At 38.1% G+C, this 18,458-nt stretch overlaps 1 protein-coding gene across 1 annotated transcript; it reads left to right on the forward strand.

The window, feature by feature from the left end:
• The first annotated feature begins 30 nt into the window (after positions 1–30).
• On the forward strand, positions 31–18,256 carry tbata (thymus, brain and testes associated). Its single transcript, XM_040039313.1, has 9 exons — positions 31–134; positions 11,508–11,726; positions 13,890–14,054; positions 14,172–14,260; positions 14,533–14,682; positions 14,968–15,049; positions 16,119–16,284; positions 16,374–16,414; positions 17,026–18,256. The coding sequence occupies exons 2-9, from the start codon at positions 11,534–11,536 to the stop codon at positions 17,112–17,114; spliced, it is 975 nt and encodes a 324-aa protein (XP_039895247.1). The 5' UTR covers positions 31–134; positions 11,508–11,533; the 3' UTR covers positions 17,115–18,256.
• Positions 18,257–18,458: the final 202 nt, after the last annotated feature.

An 18,458-nucleotide genomic window follows, 5' to 3' on the forward strand; every position in this document is an offset into this window, starting at 1 on the left:
CGGGAGCTCTCAGCAGAAAGCTGCTTTTTTAACCTACAGGTGCGCATCTGAGTGTTGCTGCCTCGCCTCGTTCATCCACCAGACCCCGATGCTGTTGCTGCTGCTGCAGATATGTGCTCCGTGTGTGCGTACGGGTGAGTGTGTGCGCCCGCCCTGGTCAGAGGACAAAGTGACAGGCCAATGGACGAAGTTGTACCATAGGCTCTCTGAATGCCTCTATCCTCAGATTAGATCGTTTAGTCCTGTTAAACTATAAATACACGCAGTTTAAAACAATTAACCCGTCTATAACTTTCTCTTTTTAGTTAACACTCCATGCAGGGTGCTAATTAAGAAAATTAACTGGACATTTTTCAAACCATTTTGGCAACTCCATGAAGCAAACTAGTACAGTCATTTGCAATTCAGTGAAACCCCATATTTGCTTGAAAATAGTTCAAAGCCAACACATTCATAGAGAAAAACTGTATTGCTTTGGAAATTTGATGTCAGAAAAAGATTTCAAAAAACTTTAACACGGTCTTGCATCACATGCATGTGTTTTTCTTCACAACATAGTAAAGGCGTTTGGGGATGGAGCAAACCATTTGTTGCTTCTGGAGTCTTTTAAAAGTAAATACGTCTCACCACTCACAAAGACTGCCTGAGAAAATAGCAGCCATAAGGCTGCAAAGAAGACCAGCATATATTACTTACGTTACATAAAGCCATTAAAAATAATGGACAGTTACAAAAAATCTCTGGAAGCAAGGAAAAGAGACAAAAACATTGTTGAATAGCTGTTATCAGTGAGCTCTTCAGACAGCAGTGCATAGGAGACAGACATAGCTGAGTGGAAACAACAGTATCTCCTAAAGCACACTTCTGAGGAGCGTTGTCTGTAAACACAGTTTACCACTGCATTCACAATTGTAATCTCTACTCAAGATTAACTGAGGGGAAGTGATAAGACATTCTAATGGATCAAAATTTAAAATTCATGCTTCCTCCAGGCTAAAAAGGGAGCAGGACTGTCATTAGACACTTCCTGAGCCAGTAAGTTAGGGTGCATCAGTGCGGATGACACTTGTACATCCCAGAATGTCCCATTAATAGCGAAAAATAAATACAGATGTGGGAGCAATATGTGCTGCTATCTAGCTAACATCTTTTCATGGAAGGTGAGGCTTATTTCAGCAAGACAACCTTTTGGACATAAAACAGCAATCTAGCTCACAGACCACAATACTGTCTGCGAACATCAAGGGCACGAGTGTCTATGGACTATGATGCTTGCAGAAAGCATTGTGAGCAGTACTGAGTTTAGGGAGGAGGTGAAAGAGAGCCAGGCGAGTTGGAGGTACTGCATGCTCTGTTGAGAAAGGGAATGAAGCCAGGAGAAGCAAAACAAAATGTGTTTGTGAAGGTGAAGATGCAACCAGGTAGCAAGGAGGTGGATGAGTTTAAATACCTGTGGTTAACCATCCAAGTGTACAAGAGTAGTAAAGAAGAGAGTGAAGGCAGGGTGGAGTGGATGGAGATGACTGTCAGGGGCGATTTGTGACAGACATATAGCAGCAAGAGTGAAAGGGAAGGTTTACAAGATAATAATGAGACCTGATGTATGGTGGCACTAATAGAAAGACAGGAGGCAAAGCTGGGGGTAGCAAAACTAAAGTTCATTTTTAGTTTTTTTGTGACCAGAAAGGACAGGCAACATTTAGATGATTTGGACATGTGCAGAGGAGGATAAAGGGGTTTAGTGTTCAAAGGATGTTGAATATGAAACTGACAGGCTGGAGAGAAAAAGGAAGGCCACAGAGAAGATTCATGGATGTTGTGAAGGAGGACATGCTGAGGGCTGGTGCGACAGAAGAGGATCCAAGGGTGAGATGGAGGCAGATTATCTGCTGTGGGAACAGCTGAAAGAAGAAGAAGTCTGGTACAAAACTGCCATAACTAACAGACACGTCAACCATAATAGTCGCCTTATAAAGTGAAAGAGGAACAAGGCATCTCCAAACTGTGAATGAGTCATATATCAAGCAAGAATGGAAAAACATTTTTACTTCATAATTACAGCAATTTCTCTCCCCAGTTACCAAATGGGAGTATTCTTGAAATAAGAGGCCATGTAATACAGTAGTAAGCATGCACCCATCGCAACTTTCCTAATATATCTATATCATGAGTATATATTTAAATAATAATAATTTCTTGGGTTTAACATTTTATATGCTATTGGGCTATTTTCAGTTCAATATGGATTTGAATGATTTTACATGTGATTCAGTGTTTTTGGAAATAGTGTAACTGCTGCTAGGAGGACTTTATTTTGTCTTTAGTCAAAAGGAAAAAGAATCTGCAGCATGATTTGAGATCCACAATTTGCTTCAATACTAAAATGATTGTTACAGCCTGACTTTTCACTGTAAAGTCATATAAAAAGAGATTTGAATGACAATGTACAAGATTGTTTGTGATTTTCAATTAAACCCATTAAGTTACAGCAGATTGTGCGTTAAGTCTGGATTTCAAACCAAATGTATTTTGTTGTCATCCGCTGACTCCACCCCACGCTGTGTAAAAAGCGCATCTACTCTTTTTGCTTTCATCCAATTAAACTGCCCCATAACTGCTCCTGTAATTTCAGAGCTGCATTCATCAGCCATCACTGCTGAGTTTTGATGAGCCTGCTCATCATTTAAAATTGCACTACGTGGCAATTTTCAAGTCTCAGTGTAAGGAAGAATATGAGTTTTTATTCTTGTTTTCACTTGCTGAGCTGTGTTATAGTGGTCTGCACAACATGAAATATTAGAAATACCTTATACATTCGTGGGGTTAGGCCAGTTGGTGAAAATAAATTTGGATGGTACATTTAGAGGCCTATGGTATATGACGTAAAATAGTACTTGAATCCGGTGGTTCTAATGATCATCATCATCTTAGATTGTTATTATTTTTTTCAGCATGCCAACATGCTAATTATATGCACTGATGACAATGTCATTTATTTTTATTAAAAAATACTGGACAACTAGCAAGCGAACAATAATGACGCTAATCAAAAATGGTGTTGTTGCTGGTGGTGTTGGGGGAAAAAAACTGCTTCCACACTAGTCATCCATGTAGTCGTGCTGTTTACAAGATAAAACTGACAAAATATAAGCCCGGCATAATTTAAATCCCCAGATGGTAATGATTTTGTTTTATTCATAGAAAAGCAGAGATGCAAGCACCAATAAATAGTCTGATTAAAAAAAAACACATCCATGCACGGTGGAGTAATGGTGAAGGCTAAAATGAAAGCGTTGGGTACATGTGGCAAAGACTAAACTAAAAATACAGTGCAGGTGCTCCTCTACATTCAGCACAACAAAAAAACCTGTGTTTTACTACGTGTGAGTAAGAAACAGGGCTTGTTCAAAAGGACGAGCAGTGGATTATAAATTTTTTAGATGTTAGTAAGCTTTCTGGGGTTTATGCTAACCCAGTGCTACAAATATTACAGCTACAAGCATGTATTTGTTTTACATAACAATCACATAGGTGGCTATGACTGGCAGATATAAAAATGCCTTACCTGAGCTCCTTCTTTAATTTGTAAAGAAACAGCCTTGAGATCAGGGTCTTGGTTCAAGTGTTCAATGCATACAAATATTACATTTGTCTTGTTTTGTTGTGATGGTGAAAAATACCTCATGCTTTACACGCATTTCCTAGAAGTACACGTTTATCTTTAATAACAATCTTTTTTACAACCTTGAACACAAAGTTCAAAAATGCAGAAAATATGTAAGGGTTATCAAGATGACTGGTCTCTAGGAATCAAAGACTTTCAAAGACCACTGACAGAGCTGTCTGTTTGCAATCTGTGCTTTTGATTTTACAGAGTTCCTTTCTTGCCCATCTACTGTCCCTGGGTGTTTAAAGTAAGGGCAGGGCTTCACAAACTTCACAGCATAGTGTAACTCTGCCTTTTATAATCTCCACCATCCAATAATGCCACAGAAAAATATAAACACAGTAAGAAGAGATTGTTTAAAAGAACTGAACTAAATTTATTACAATAAATTATTTGGCAACTAGACACTGATGAAGCAGAATAGAGAATCCCGACAGCAGTAGGAAGTAAAACATGGGGTGGTGATGAAACGGGTAGAAAACTCTAAGCAACCAGATTGGGAGGCGGTTCACAGGAATGAGATAAGATAAGATAAGATAAGATAGAACTTTATTAATCCCTCGGGTGTGTTCCTCTGGGAAATTCGATTTCCAAAAAAGCACAGCACCGACAGAAGTTACAGAGTTAGAGAATATTATATATATATATACACACACACACACACACACACATACACACACATATATAAATACAGAGACAAATATAAATAAAATATACAAAGGGGATAAATAGAATAAATAGGAATAAAAATAAAATACAAGTGAATTGCACATTTCAAGTATTGAGGTCTATTGCACTGTTGACTATTTACAAAAAGTATTGCACAAGGTATTGTACAGTGAGGTGAAGAGGCACTACAGCTTAGTTGTTCCCCCCTCCTTTGTCCTCCTGTTTCCCCTCCCTCTCCCCTCCAGAGAGGAGTTAAACAGTTTGATGGCGTGTGGGACAAAGGAGTTTTTAAGTCTGTTAGTTCTTGTCTTGGGGAGAAGCAACCTGTCACTGAACAGACTCTTCTGGTTGTTAATGGCCGTGTGCAGAGGATGCCCAGCATTGTTCATAATGTCCATCAGTTTCTTTAATGTCCTTTTCTCTGCCACTGTCACCAGAGTGTCCAGCTTCATGCCGACCACAGAGCTAGCCTTCCTGATCAGTTTCTCCAGCCTGGATGAGTCCTGCTGTGCTGCTCCCCCAGCACACCACAGCATAGAAAAGTACTCCAGCAACCACCGACTGGTAAAACATCCTCAGGAGCTTCCTGCAGATGTTAAAAGACCTCAGCCTCCTGAGGAAGTACAGTCGGCTTTGGGCTTTTTTATACAGGTGCTCTGTGTTGCATGACCAGTCCAGTTTATTGTCCACCCACAGCCCGAGGTACTTGTACTTGTTGACCACCTCCACCTCCTCCCCCTCTATCTGAACCGGCAGTGGACCTTCTCTGGACCTCCCGAAGTCCACAACCAGTTCCTTAGTCTTTGAGGTGTTGAGTTGCAGGTGGTTTGTGTGACTCCATGCGACAAAGTTCCTCACCAGACTTCTGTACTCCTCTTCCTGATCATCCCAGATACACCCCATGATGGCCGTGTCATCTGCAAACTTCTGAATATGGCATAATTCAGAGTTGTAGCAGAAGTCAGAGGTGTACAGGGTGAAGAGAAGAGGGGACAGCACAGTTCCCTGTGGTGCTCCTGTGCTGCTGACCACAGTGTCAGACGTGATGTCCTTCAGCCTGACGTACTGTGGTCTGTCGGTGAGGTAGTCGGAGAAACTGTGGTCTGTCGGTGAGGTAGTTGGAGACACTGTGGTCTGTCGGTGAGGTAGTCGGAGAATGAGACACTAAAATCCAAAGTGACAGAACAGCACAGAGAACATAGACCGATTGACTCTCAGATGATAGGCAAGAAAACTAGTCGACCAGAGTGATGAATTAAACAATGTGAGAAGGTAAAAGCGATGAAATGGAATAGAGGCAGGTAAGTGAAAGCAAACATTCCTTATTGATTTTGTGCAAAAGTTGTTATATTAATCCTGCATGCCTGTTACGCCTTTTCCCAACCTTGATCTACCGTGGTCACATAGTGCTCATTGTTCTGTCAGCGGTTTGCCCCCCTGTGACACTAACCAATCATACTCGCCATTGTTGACAGATTTTCTAAACATGCTAAGACCACATGCCAAGAAAATCTAAATTCTGGGGCTGTACTTCTGTGATTGACCGTAACCAGCCTTTCCCACCTTCCTTGAGCCAACATTGTCATAACTCACTGTCCAGCTCAGCCACTTGTGTCTTTTTTTTTATGCTTTCTTGGCTGCCTCTGTTTCCTGCTGAGGAGCTGGGAATTGCAGCAAAAGTCCACACTGTTGTTGTGGGGATGCTAGTGTGTTTTTTTTAATTTTTTTTTTTACTTTTTGCTTTACTTAAATAAACTTTCAAATCTCTGATTGGATAAGATTTGATATGTTTTCTATGTTTCATTGTAATTCAAATGTGGCTTTATGAGATTTGCAATTTATTCCATTCATTTAATTCGTATTTTACACAGCTTCACAACATTTTATTTGAAATTCGGTTCGTAATTTAAGTGTGGTTAAAGTTTTTTCATTTAAAAAAAAAACTTAGCTATTTTGAATCTCTTGTGGTTAGATCAACCTTGGTACAACTCTTCTGTCGTCTTGCTTGCCTGCATCCCCTGCACAGCTTTCTCTGATTGCCCCCAACCCCCCTCAGTTTAAATGATCCACTTCAAAGATAAATACCATCCTTCACTCTTCTACTGGATCATTCTCAGTAAAACCTGGAAATCTGATCTGACTTTTTTGGTGCTGAAAAAGAAATAGGGAATTGTAATGTAAAGAATTTTTTTTAAAAACTAAAACACAATCAGCTGCCAGGAAACTAGTATACTTTAATGCAATACTTTTGTCCACATTGAAATATCCCTGAAATTCTAGATGGATTTTGTTGATGGATGGATGGAATTTTCTTTTTTACAGATCTTTGTGGTTTCAAGACAATGTCATCTAATCACTTGATGACTTTTTCTCTGGCATTACTCTGATCTGCTCACACGTTTCTCTTATTAAATTAGCTTTAAATGAACTGAAATGAAATTTTTTGGTTCTTATTTGTTTCATCTAACACCATTTTTAGTTTCACTAGTAAGCTTAGTCTCCTCAGGGAACACCACTCAGTACTTTTGTTATTTTTGTAGACTGACACACACAGAATTCATACTACTAACACATTCTTAGATTAGCTTTACTTAAAAGCTTCACTGTGAACAGGGTATTTATCGGACACTGGTTGCCTGTTGCGTCCTGTCTTATTTGTCTTATTTCCAGGGTGAAGACCTTTAAAGTTTTTTGTTTGGCATTGCAAACTTCCTACAACAACGTTTGCAGGAACTAGCTCAGCGGGCTTTTGCTACTTTGATGATCAAGGAACTCTCTGAGTTTCTGTTCTGTTCATTAAATAAAAAATAAATAAATTACATTTTCTGGAAAAATGAGTAGAATTGATTAGACAGCTTATTAAATGCATGAAACCTGAAAACACTGCATCTTATCTAAATTCTCATCACGTCGTTTTTTACATTACACTTTCAAATTTCATTGCTTTTGAAATTTTCTCCCTTTCATCACACAGTCGGTGCAGACTTGTCAGCTGTACATCCTTTTATGCTCATCCTGTGAGCTATTGTGCTAAGATCTGACAAGGGTAGTTCACTCACTGTCATGGTTAATCACATTCTTTTATTGTATGATACCTTGGTGCCACTGGATTTTAACATGTCTCACACTCATACAGTAAGACAAATGGTAGGGGTCTAGTAAGGAAGTTGGGGGAAGCAGACAGCTCCACAGGAAGGATCTTTTGTCTCTTTGAGGACTCTGGTAGGTAGCAAGGGAGTGTGAACCTTAAGGTGTGAAACAGCCGGGCGACCGTGGCTCAGGGGGTTGGGAATCGCATCTGTAACCGGAAAGTCGCCGGTTCGATCCCTGGGCTCTCTGTCCTGGTCGTTGTGTCCTTGGGCAAGATACTTTACCCTACTTGCCTACTGGTGTTGGCCAGAGGGGCCGATGGCGCGATATGGCAGCCTCGCTTCTGTCAGTCTACCCCAGGGCAGCTGTGGCTACAACTGTAGCTGCCTCCACCAGTGTGTGAGAGTGAATGAATAGTGGTATTGTAAAGCGCTTTATAAATCCAATCCATTATTATTATTACTGCCTTTTGTTCCTGGAGAAGGTATTTAACTGAGAGCCATGCTAGGCTCAGGGAGACTCTGCTGACCGTCTGTCCCGCGGTCATGCAGGGACTTCATCAAGCTAGGTTGTCTGTTCTTTGTGTGTTTTGATTAAAGAATGTTAGCTACCGCTCACCGCTCGTCTGCAGGCTTTATTTAAATGGAAAACTTCCATTAAGTTCCATCCTTGTCACTGTTAACTTTACTCATTAGTCTTGTTAGTGAAAAACTGCAGGCAGGAACTGCTGCATCTTTGATGTGTCACCAGCCGTGTCTTTTTACAACTAATAATCTTAATAATCACACTGTCACCAGGAATTTTATTTTAGATTACTCTGCAAGACCTCGTGTTAATTTTTTTTTTCTAGAATTCTAGAATATCAGCCACATTTTTCCACATCGACTACACTAAAAGTTTCACCAGACTTTCATAGTTCCTGGACGATAGGTCCTAATGGCTTATGCAATCCAATGTATTTCATCTAATGTCATAATGAGGTTGGTGGTTTTAGGTGAAATGTACTGTCAGTTATTAATAGAGTGTCATTAACTTTGACATGCTGTATATCACCCTATGTCAGCTTAACTCTTTAACATTAGCATTTTTGTACTACGTGCTTATTTAAATTACTCTACGCAATATTTCTTTATGGCAGCCAAAGCATGCAGGCATGCAGTTGGGGATTCACGCCACGAAGTTAACCATAAACTCTTTTTACCCACCGATAGAAATGAGATTTCTGATTAGATTTTTGAGTCCTAGTTCGGTGTACACCCTCGTTCAACTATTTCAAGGACAGACTTACATAAAAAAAAAGATGTCTCATCAAGTATTGGAGGCCTGTGATGATGAATGCCCTTACCCTTCAGAGAGGGATATCTAGTTTTTATTAAGTTCCATCCACCAACCAGACAGGAGATTAACCCATAGAACTCATCTCTATCTGACGGAAAGCAAACACAAAACCTATACATTAGTCAGCAGTGATGTGCCGCATTGTGCTGAGTGATTTGTTGCAGTGGTGGACATTTTATTTGGGATTACATTTTTGTTATACTCAGCCATAAGTTGGCCATATAATTTTTAAATTAATTAATAAATTAATTTTTTAATGTTTCTATAATAGTTACTGCAACTGTATGTTCAAGCTGTGCCAAATTACAGTTATTTACTTGCATTTTTACTGGCATTCCTCAACATAAAAAAAATGTTTTAGTGGTTGAATGTTATGCTCGATTAATTTCTGACTTCTCACAGAAATTCAGTGGGCCAGCTCAAATTTGTGCATAAAAAAGTAAATTTGTTTTCTTATTTGTCTGATAACTAAGAATAGTTTTCGGTTTTAAACAATTCTCATGAATGCTTTCTAAAAAAAAACCTTGTGTTTTCTTGTTTTTATAACAGGTAGTCTAAAAATTTTTATTGCCAGATTAAGTTCAAAGCACTTTAACTTAATCTGGCAGTAAAATGCAGCTTATACTAAAGCAACAGTGATAGGAACCAAAAATAAATCATTCATCATAACACAACACAATATAGATCGGTAACATTCCCGTAACATGAATTAGGTTTGTAACATGAACATGAACACACCCATCTGAAAGACGAATGTTTCTGCATTTTAACAGTAAGTCAATCTAAAATTGCAAATGATTTTCTCATCTGCAACACATAATATCATTAAACGCTCCAGAGAATCAATATGTCTGTATGCACGCGTGCAGGCCATTTCTGCTGTCAACTGGTGACCACCCACGCTATACTTGCTGGTAAATACTGCTAGGATATAAGTGGTAATATAAATAAATATGGTCAATATAAAAACATTTCCATTGTGTATGAAAAGCATACTCATTCACTATTTGTCTTTCGCCTTATATTCTAAATAAATGAGGATCGCTTGATCAAGGTTCACACCTGCTTTACTGTGAAAACGTCCTACACTCTCTGTATCCTTCCTATTCTATTTTATCTAACTCAATCTTGAAAAAGACATCAAACAGCACTTTGACCCTGCTTCTGGATCATGTGGTTGACCCTGAGTCCAGGAAGAAGCTTAGACATATTTTCAACTGCCTTTGTTGAAATGCTGCCCTGTGTAACCTGGCGAGAATAAAAGGTTGCTGTATTTCTCTTAAAGTTCTTGCAGTGGTATGAATCACTAATGCTTCTGAATACCCCTACACATTGTCTGTGTTCAGTGAAGCGCTGACAGTTGAGATATGGATTGGGTTATATCACATTTCTTCAACTGTTTATTGAAAAGTGAGGCTGCAAAATGACTACTCGATTGATGGATCATTCTCAAGACCTGAAAATATATTCACCTAAGTAGTTTAAATTAAGCTAATACAAAGCAAAGCACACAGAGCTATGACCTCACCTACAAACAACAAGAGGAAGGAATAATAAGCATTGTGCACATTGTGTATTGCCTTGAGGTTCACTCTACCTTACTTCTACCTCTAAAAGACGTGTCATATATACAAGAGACTGTGGATTTAAAAGAAGGCTGCTAATTATTTATGGCTATGCAAGATGTTCAGCACTAATAGACCGCACTGGCTGAGAATGAGTTTTATTTTCTAAGAAATAAAACAAAAATGCAAGATTTTAGGAGGGACTGATTGCTGAAAACTCTCATATCTGTCTAATATTGGCAATAAGCAGTGCCCATGGGATGCCTCTCTAGCTACTGTAAACGAATCTGATGCTCGTCTTATTAGATGCAACAGATTTGCCTGCAGGGGAGAACTGTGCAGTAGAACTGCTAATAAAATATTATTAGAGAAGTGAAAGATAATTTAACTTAAAGAAATGCAAGTGGTTTGTCTTTCATGTTGGATCTTTAATGTAACTGTCATGTAACAAGTTGCTATTGTTCAATTTGCAAAACTAAGAGTTTTAGTTTTAGTAATAGTCCTGCAGTCAGATTTCCTGCTGCGCCTACAATCTGGTCACATGACCCTTGGCTTGCAGTTCTTTATTTACGAGTGTTGAGAAGGTTGTATACGTCGCAATCTGAATCTAAAGCGAATAGTTTTTTTGCTAGAACAATACAGCAAGACCACATTAAAACAGTCAAAGATAGGAAAGTAAATTCAATTTTGTGGTAAAAACAAAGCGGTGCTTTTTTTTTCTTTTTTTTCTTTGAGATTTTCATAAATCACTGCAGAATAGCATGAATATATTCTGCTTTGCATATGAAAACGGTGTCTGAATGAAGTGGCTCAGTGTCGCAGTGCTCAGACACCTTTGTTTAGTTTAGGTTTCTTGGCAACAAAAACAACACATAGCACTGCAGACCTTAGGCTGTAAGCTGGTGCCTGTTTTCAGAGGTAGGGTGCTTCTTCTGAGCAATTTTCTGGCTAAAGTTGTAATTATTTTCATGTTATACATTTAAGGGCGTGGGAGGTGGGTTTCAAAGGAAAGTTTGGGTTCTAATGGTCTTAGTTCTTGATTTTTGTTTATTTATTTATTTATGTTTAGCATGTATGTTCATAACTTTGCAATCAAAGTAGTTTTGAATGCTGGGGTTTTGACATTCTGTCACCTTATTTCAAAATAGGACTTAACAACTTTTCCTTCATTCATACAGACTGAGACAAAGCTTTCAGCCCAGACATGTCGAGAGCACACAGCCTGGAATCGAGGGGGATGACAGCTGAAGGGAAATTCACTCAGATTAACCATTTCCCATTCACTCCTGAATTTACCAATACGCTTACAAAAAGCAGTCCATGTTTTGGTGCCTTGAGTCACCACTCATTCTTCTCCCGGCACAACCCTCATCCACACAGGATGAGGCATATTCAAGGTGAGCAAACATCTGGGCAAGCGGAAGATATCTATTTATTTTATTAAATGTATTATTTTTAAATAAAGCCCAAGATATGTTTTTTTACATGTGTGTTTGAGGTGCTATAAATAAGAAGCATCTTTAAGAAGTAAACATAAGACAATACTCTAGCTCCCATCTTGATTCAAATGATCTAACTGTAACACACAAAAATCTCAGCTAAAACTGGGCCTGATGCAGCTCAGGTTCTTGAAGGTTCTTATGTATGTCTCATATTATGTTGTATTTATGTTGTTGCCTTGCAATCACCTGCCAACAGACTAAATTGCAGGTGATTTAGTATTTATGGACTTAAAACAGTTAAACACCTTATGATAAAATCATTTAATTGTAATTAAATATTAAGTATTCATGCTAAGTATTCTCAAATAAAAATGACAACAAGGTACTTCAGTAAAACATGGAGTCTTTGAATCTATTAGCAGTTGTTCAGCAGGAACCAAACACAGGCCCAGGTAAATGACTTCAGCATTTATCAAATAGTTGTGTCTCTTTTTCCTTGGCCAGGGCTGTTGAGGTAAGTCTCTATAAAACAGAATTGGCTCGTCTCCTTTCCTAAGAGCTTCGCTTTAATGCTCTATGAAGGTAAGTGACTTTGGCAAGTGGGGTGAGAGTGGGTCAGACAGGCTGGCAGGTAAGTGGTTATGTCAGGTGGGGAAGAGTGGGTCAGGCTGGTCTGTGGGTATGTCTTACAGCAGCATCCAACAGGATGGATGGAACACAGGGGTGCCTGTCTGGGATTTTCTAAGCCACACCCACCACTGCAAGAGAGGATGGGTTGGGCGTGACTGTGAAAGACAATCACAATAATAATAAAATAATTTAACAAATATGGAATATACAAGTTTTTGATGTAACAATGTCAAATTGAGATTTTTTTCCCATGTCAGTATTATTTGTGTTTAGGGACTACATCAAAATTTTAATATAGGATAACTTAGTGTATAAATGTACACAAGGGACCTCATGTGAATTAGTCCAGTCTCTCTTTGCACTGTTTATGCAAACAAGAAGTAAACAACTTACTGAAGAAATCATAGCAAATAACTGTTTAACTGTTTAACCAAATCAAATTAAGTGTGTCCAAGAAAGTATCCATCCATCACTGAAATTCAGTTAAAGTAAGGAGTAATAAAGTCTATGAAGGTAGGAGACTGTGCTGGAATAATTGCTCAAAGATATTTTCACCCAGGAGACTGGAGTTTGTATTTGTTAACTAAAGTCAGTGCTGGCTTATTATTTTCATCTTTTTCCACTTTGATCCAGGTTGTTAGGTTTGGGGAAAAGAAAAAAAAACACATCCAAATTTAGATTCAGTAAAACCCTTTCCCGTGTCTACCATGTGTTAGAAAGCCTGGCAGAAAGTGCTGAAGGCAAACTTCTCCCACGACATGTTAGAAATGTGTAGTGGTTTGTGAGGCTCTTTCATAAGCTCGTGTTCATAAGTAAAATTTAGTTGCATCATAAATACAAATGTAATATGATTAAAACAAACAAAACTATACCAAATGATATTTTTTATGTCTTGCAAGTTAGCTATAGTACATCAGCGTTTTTAGAGTGTATCTCCTACAAACCTTTAAATGTGATGATGTTGTGTTAACATCTTATCCTGCTGTCCTCAATTAGCATTTTCCCTTTGTCATTACCAAATGCTTTTCAACTTGAGACTGCAAAGTCTCTTTGCTGCATTAATTTAGAGGCTATTATCTAATCTACCTGGGACACACTGAATAACAATCTGTTTGCGTACTAATTAATTCTGACTCGAGGTGATTACCTGTCAGAGCTAATTAAAGTTAATATATGAGCTAAAGCCATTAACAAGGTCTTCATTCTTGAAGTCTTCCTTCTTTCACAACCTGCTCTATATGAAATATTTCAAGCAGCTGTTTGGGCACCTGGAATGCTAATATGTAACATGAATAGATACATTTACTGCACTACTGGTAGAAAAGAAGGTTACATCCCTGAGGTTCCCATGAACTCGTCACGTTTATTCTCAGCAGGGATTCTGCTGGCTCCAGTTTTTTTTTTAAATTGTACTGCTTCGATGGATTTGTGCCTCTAAAGCACTTTTCTGTGAGCAGGGTGAATGCTGAGCATTTCTCATTCCCACAGGATTCACAGGCAGACCAATTTGCATGGTAAGAGATGATTGGTGTGTCACGTCGTCGTTATTTCCTCACCCACTTCTCAAGAGCCACATAAACAGGAAAGCAGCAGAGCCAGCTTTTCAGCTTGCTCAAAATCTTTATGGAGTCTGCGGAGACAAAACTAAATCAGGTATGTGTACTAACATATATGACACCTAAATGTCTTTATATCTTTTCTAATGGCCCCCAAAGAAGCCAATTTTGAGTAATGGCTTTAATCGTTTTGTAATTGTTTCTTTTTTCACAGCACTATTGTCAGATGCCTGGAGAGATGAACTCAAAGAAATGGCTGCAAAAATCAGTCTACCTTCCCAAACACAAAAGGACAAAAGAGAGGTATTAATAATTGAATTCTCATGTATTTTTACAGTACTTGACACACAGTAAAAAATCCTTTGTTTGATTATGGCTATCCAGTGCCTGATGGTAAAGGGAATTTAGAGATTGGATGTGACAGTATATGGACAGTATACTTATTAATACCTTCACGTTTTTCTTTTTTTTTTTTTTTTACATATTTTCTAATTTAAGTTAATTTTGTAGAGTTCTTCAGTTTCTTTCTAACTCAAGAAGATTTCATACTGGAAAAATGTATCCATGTACTGCAGGAACAACCAGAGGAAAAGTTTGTCCGACGAAAGACTCAATATTCAGCTCAGACTGGCAGACTTATTCCTCCATCCTCCAAGTCCTACCTGCGCAAATCTCAATACCAGCGCATGAGCCATCCTCAACCCTTCCATGATCAAGAACTTATGGTAAAATACTGGTTAACTGATCCTGAGTTGTACTGTATAATATGAGGTGTTTTAGGGTTAAAACAAACAAACAAACAAACAAACAAACAAAAAGGGTTAAAAAGGCAAGATCCAACATCACAGAGGGTACAGCTTTTGGTCAAAGTTCCACTTAATTAGATATCTGAAAAATATCCTCTGGCAAAACACTGTCACCAAGTTTCTTGAGAAGTTCACTAATAAGCTCAATAAAACTTCATGTGATCTCTGAGCTACTGTTGTGACGGTCTGTCGCTTTCTTGTCAGGTTTTGGAGGTACTTTGTCAGATCCTGCAGACAGACTCTCTCTCCACAGTGCAGCAGTGGCTTCTTCTTTCAGGCCAAAGAGGTAAAAATCCTCATTCCACATACACAGCGGAGATATGCACACTACCATTTCCAGTTATAAATAAGCGTTCTTTAAACCATTTCCTAATACATGCACTTTCAAGAGTCTGGCACTGCATCCCCCTCCTACTTTTTTAGCAATTAATTTGTCACTTTGGATTTTTTCTATGCACACTGGCCACTTTTTTAGGTTGCTCTTTTAACTGCTTAGTAATGCCAATATCTCATCATCAGAGTTGGGCAATTTATTTGACATTGAACATGGTATGGTTGTTGGTGCCAGATGGGCTGGTCTGAATATTTCACAAACTGCTGTACTCCAATAATTCCAATAATCACATGACCCTCTATGAGCATTTACTTGATGAGAGGGGCAAAAAGCTTGTTTTAACAGGAATATACTTCTGACAGAACGAGATCAAGGGAGGGGCTGCCATCCACTGTGACCGGTGGGGGGTGAGGGGAAAGAGAGCAGAGAGAGACAGGACGACAGACACACTGTAGGAGAGCCAGGGATGAATAATTACTAATGTTTAAATACAGTAGTGGAGGGAAAGTTAGTTGGGAAGAAATGCTCAGTGTACATTTGGAAGCCTCTCTGGTGGACTAGGGCTATTGCAGCATAGCAAAGGGATGGTTTAGAGTCACATGATCCAGTCTGATGATCAGCTTTAAAAACCTTTCAAATGCTGTTGAAAAAGATTGTAACACAGAACCACCTGGTGCTTAAAGGTACATACATTGTTTTTCTTCGATTCAATTTACTTTTTTTGATACATCAGAATACATCAGAACAATAATTGCCCCAAGGAATTTTATATTATATGGTAAGGACCATACAATAATGAAGAGAAAACCCCAACAATTAGACGACCTCCTGTGAGTAAGCACTTGGCCACAATGGGAAGGAGAAAACTCCCTTTAAACAGGAAGAAACCTCAGACAGAACCAGGCTCAGGGTGGGGCAGGAGACAGCACAAAAATAATGGTTATAGAATTACCTTAATTCACTTTTACGGTAAATATTTAAATTTTGCTTTTACTCTTGTTGTACTGTTGATCAACTGCAGAAAAAGATCTGGTGATGGGGATGATCAGACAAGCTCTGGACGGTGTCGACCTCTCTGTCCGTAACCAGCGGAACTTCCAGCAGCTACAGGCGTTTCATCCAGGAGCGTCACCGTCTGTGTATGCGGCATCATTTGAGCAGCCATGGGGAAAACCACACAGGAGGAGGTTAGAGTGAAGTGTCAGATTTTGCTCTTTTTTGGCACAGAAATGTTTCAAGCTAAATGTGTTTTAATCTTGTTTATTCACTTCCACAGTTCACACCAAGTCAATCAAACTGCCATTGATGAAAAACCAGGTAATTTGATTATGCTTGACTTTCTCTGTTACGTATGTATTTTTAAAAATTGATTTTAACATGTAAAGTTTTGCACAGTTTAGTTTTTCTTGTCTTTCGGAGTATATTTAATATACAGTTTGGCCTTTACATTTTACAAAGCCACCCTAAGCCACACTGTTTATGTCTGTTCTTGGCTTGAATGGCAGCTCTTCTCTGAGCTTCTTTTGCTGGCATGAGTTTTTTGGACTGACATCCTCAGCCAGCCTCTTCTTATAAATGCTCCTTTTCCTCCAGTGATTTTGTCTTGATTTACTTAGGCTTCTTTAAATGATTCCTTTTTGTGAAAGTTAAAAATTAATGCCCTATTTAAAGCAGATACTTCTGATAAAATGTTACAACGGAAAGGCATTTGCGGAAATACGTAATGCATTTTAGAAGGGATCCAATTATTCATATTAATGTTGAGCAGCTCAAATAAGAGCAAATTTAAAATCTGCTGTGAGTCAGAACCAATAAATTCAGAAAACAGCTGTGTAACATAATGAGTTTCCACTTTTTTTGATATGTGGATCTGTAGTATGTGGAAAATTACTCTCTTAGCATGAATCTGACTTGAGTGTTCTTTGCAGAGCGGATTGGTGATGCAGAAGTCCTGGCAGTCCATTCAGAGGCCGAAAGTGTTCAGGTTCCTTCACTTCAGGAGGGGGATAATGCATAGAGCTCAATAATCTTCCTAGAAACTAGCTATATTGTATTATTTCTGTGCTATGATAAATGTAGCCTAAACCCAGTTAGCTTATCTTTATTTTCATTTGTTAATCAATAGGATTATATACTGTAGATGTGATTGTGCGGTGTAATAATTGTGGATACTGTTACATAATTGCTTATTAGCTTTCAAAGGTATCATGGTTAGAAACTGATTGAAGCAACATTTAATAAATAATATATATATAAATTTAGTAATCTGAAGATTTGATCAGTTTTTCCTATTTTACTTTTCAAATAAAGCAATAAAAAAGGAAATGTCTGTGTAAAGAATAACAATTATGTTTACTTTTGGCAGGGTGGCAAACCTCGATAAATGGAGATATAGCAGAAATTATCTTCTTCTTTTTGAAAAAAGTCAAAGAGCTTACCCTAGCTATCCTGATTTTATATATAAAACATATAAACATATAGGAGTGGCCAGACAAAATAATGTGAGTTTTAACTTATACTAAAAGCTTCAGTCTTATTTTAGTATCTTACTGTATATATTTCTACTGCAGCATGGAAGAGAATCAAGAGCAGAACGATGAAGACTGTTAGAGAAACAAACAATGAAAATCAAGCCAGAGTCAGGTTCTGCTTAACAGATGAAGTAATAAACAAGCAACAGCTCATGAATAAATCAGTTCATTTATGAAAAATAAAAGTACCTATTTGGTAAGTGTGCCTGTAATTTTATATATACCAAAATATTTATTGCTGCATTAATGTGCAAAGATCTTTTACAACTACTCCTATGACTAAGTCATTATTATTATAATTTTAGCCCTTAATATACATTACGCTACATAATGTACTGCATTCCTTTTAAATTATCCGTTAATGTGTAGGCCAATACATTTAAGTGATATACAAAACTATCAACTGTTTTTATTTTATTTTTTTGCAGCAAAAAAAAAAAAAAGGCAATCGAGTCATAAACTGGTCAACAAAAATTATGACATATAGATATGATAGTGAATACTTTTAACAGTTTATGCTATATAAGATTTTCTGTCCTGAACCAACCTTTCTTCTATATCTCTTCTTTTAAAACTAACATAGATGCCATGCTTTTCCTTTTCAACCAAGGACTTTGAAGAAAGTAAATTTCAGAAGCTCTAAGAAGTCAGAGTTTTCACATTCACCATTGCAGCTCAGTGCCGCTGCTTTCTCTCTTCTTTGTGTCTACCAAACACTACATGCGCAAGAATATTGCCCCCTAAGGCATTATTGACGCTGTGTGGTGAATGCCTGCATTTTGTCATGTTTACAAGTTTTTGTGTGTAATGAAGCCCATTATAAAATCTTT

The sequence above is a fragment of the Simochromis diagramma genome, unplaced genomic scaffold, assembly GCF_900408965.1.
Source record: "Simochromis diagramma unplaced genomic scaffold, fSimDia1.1 OVJJ01000402.1, whole genome shotgun sequence".
Lineage (NCBI taxonomy): Eukaryota > Metazoa > Chordata > Actinopteri > Cichliformes > Cichlidae > Simochromis > Simochromis diagramma.

Excerpts from the sequence above, each read along its gene's own strand:
- tbata (XM_040039313.1), top strand. The coding sequence starts at position 11,534 with ATGTCGAGAGCACACAGCCTGGAATCGAGGGGGATGACAGCTGAAGGG. Across the intron at positions 14,055-14,171 it reads CGGAGACAAAACTAAATCAG|CACTATTGTCAGATGCCTGG; the intron begins GTATGTGTACTA and ends CTTTTTTCACAG. Across the intron at positions 15,050-16,118 it reads TCTTCTTTCAGGCCAAAGAG|AAAAAGATCTGGTGATGGGG; the intron begins GTAAAAATCCTC and ends GATCAACTGCAG.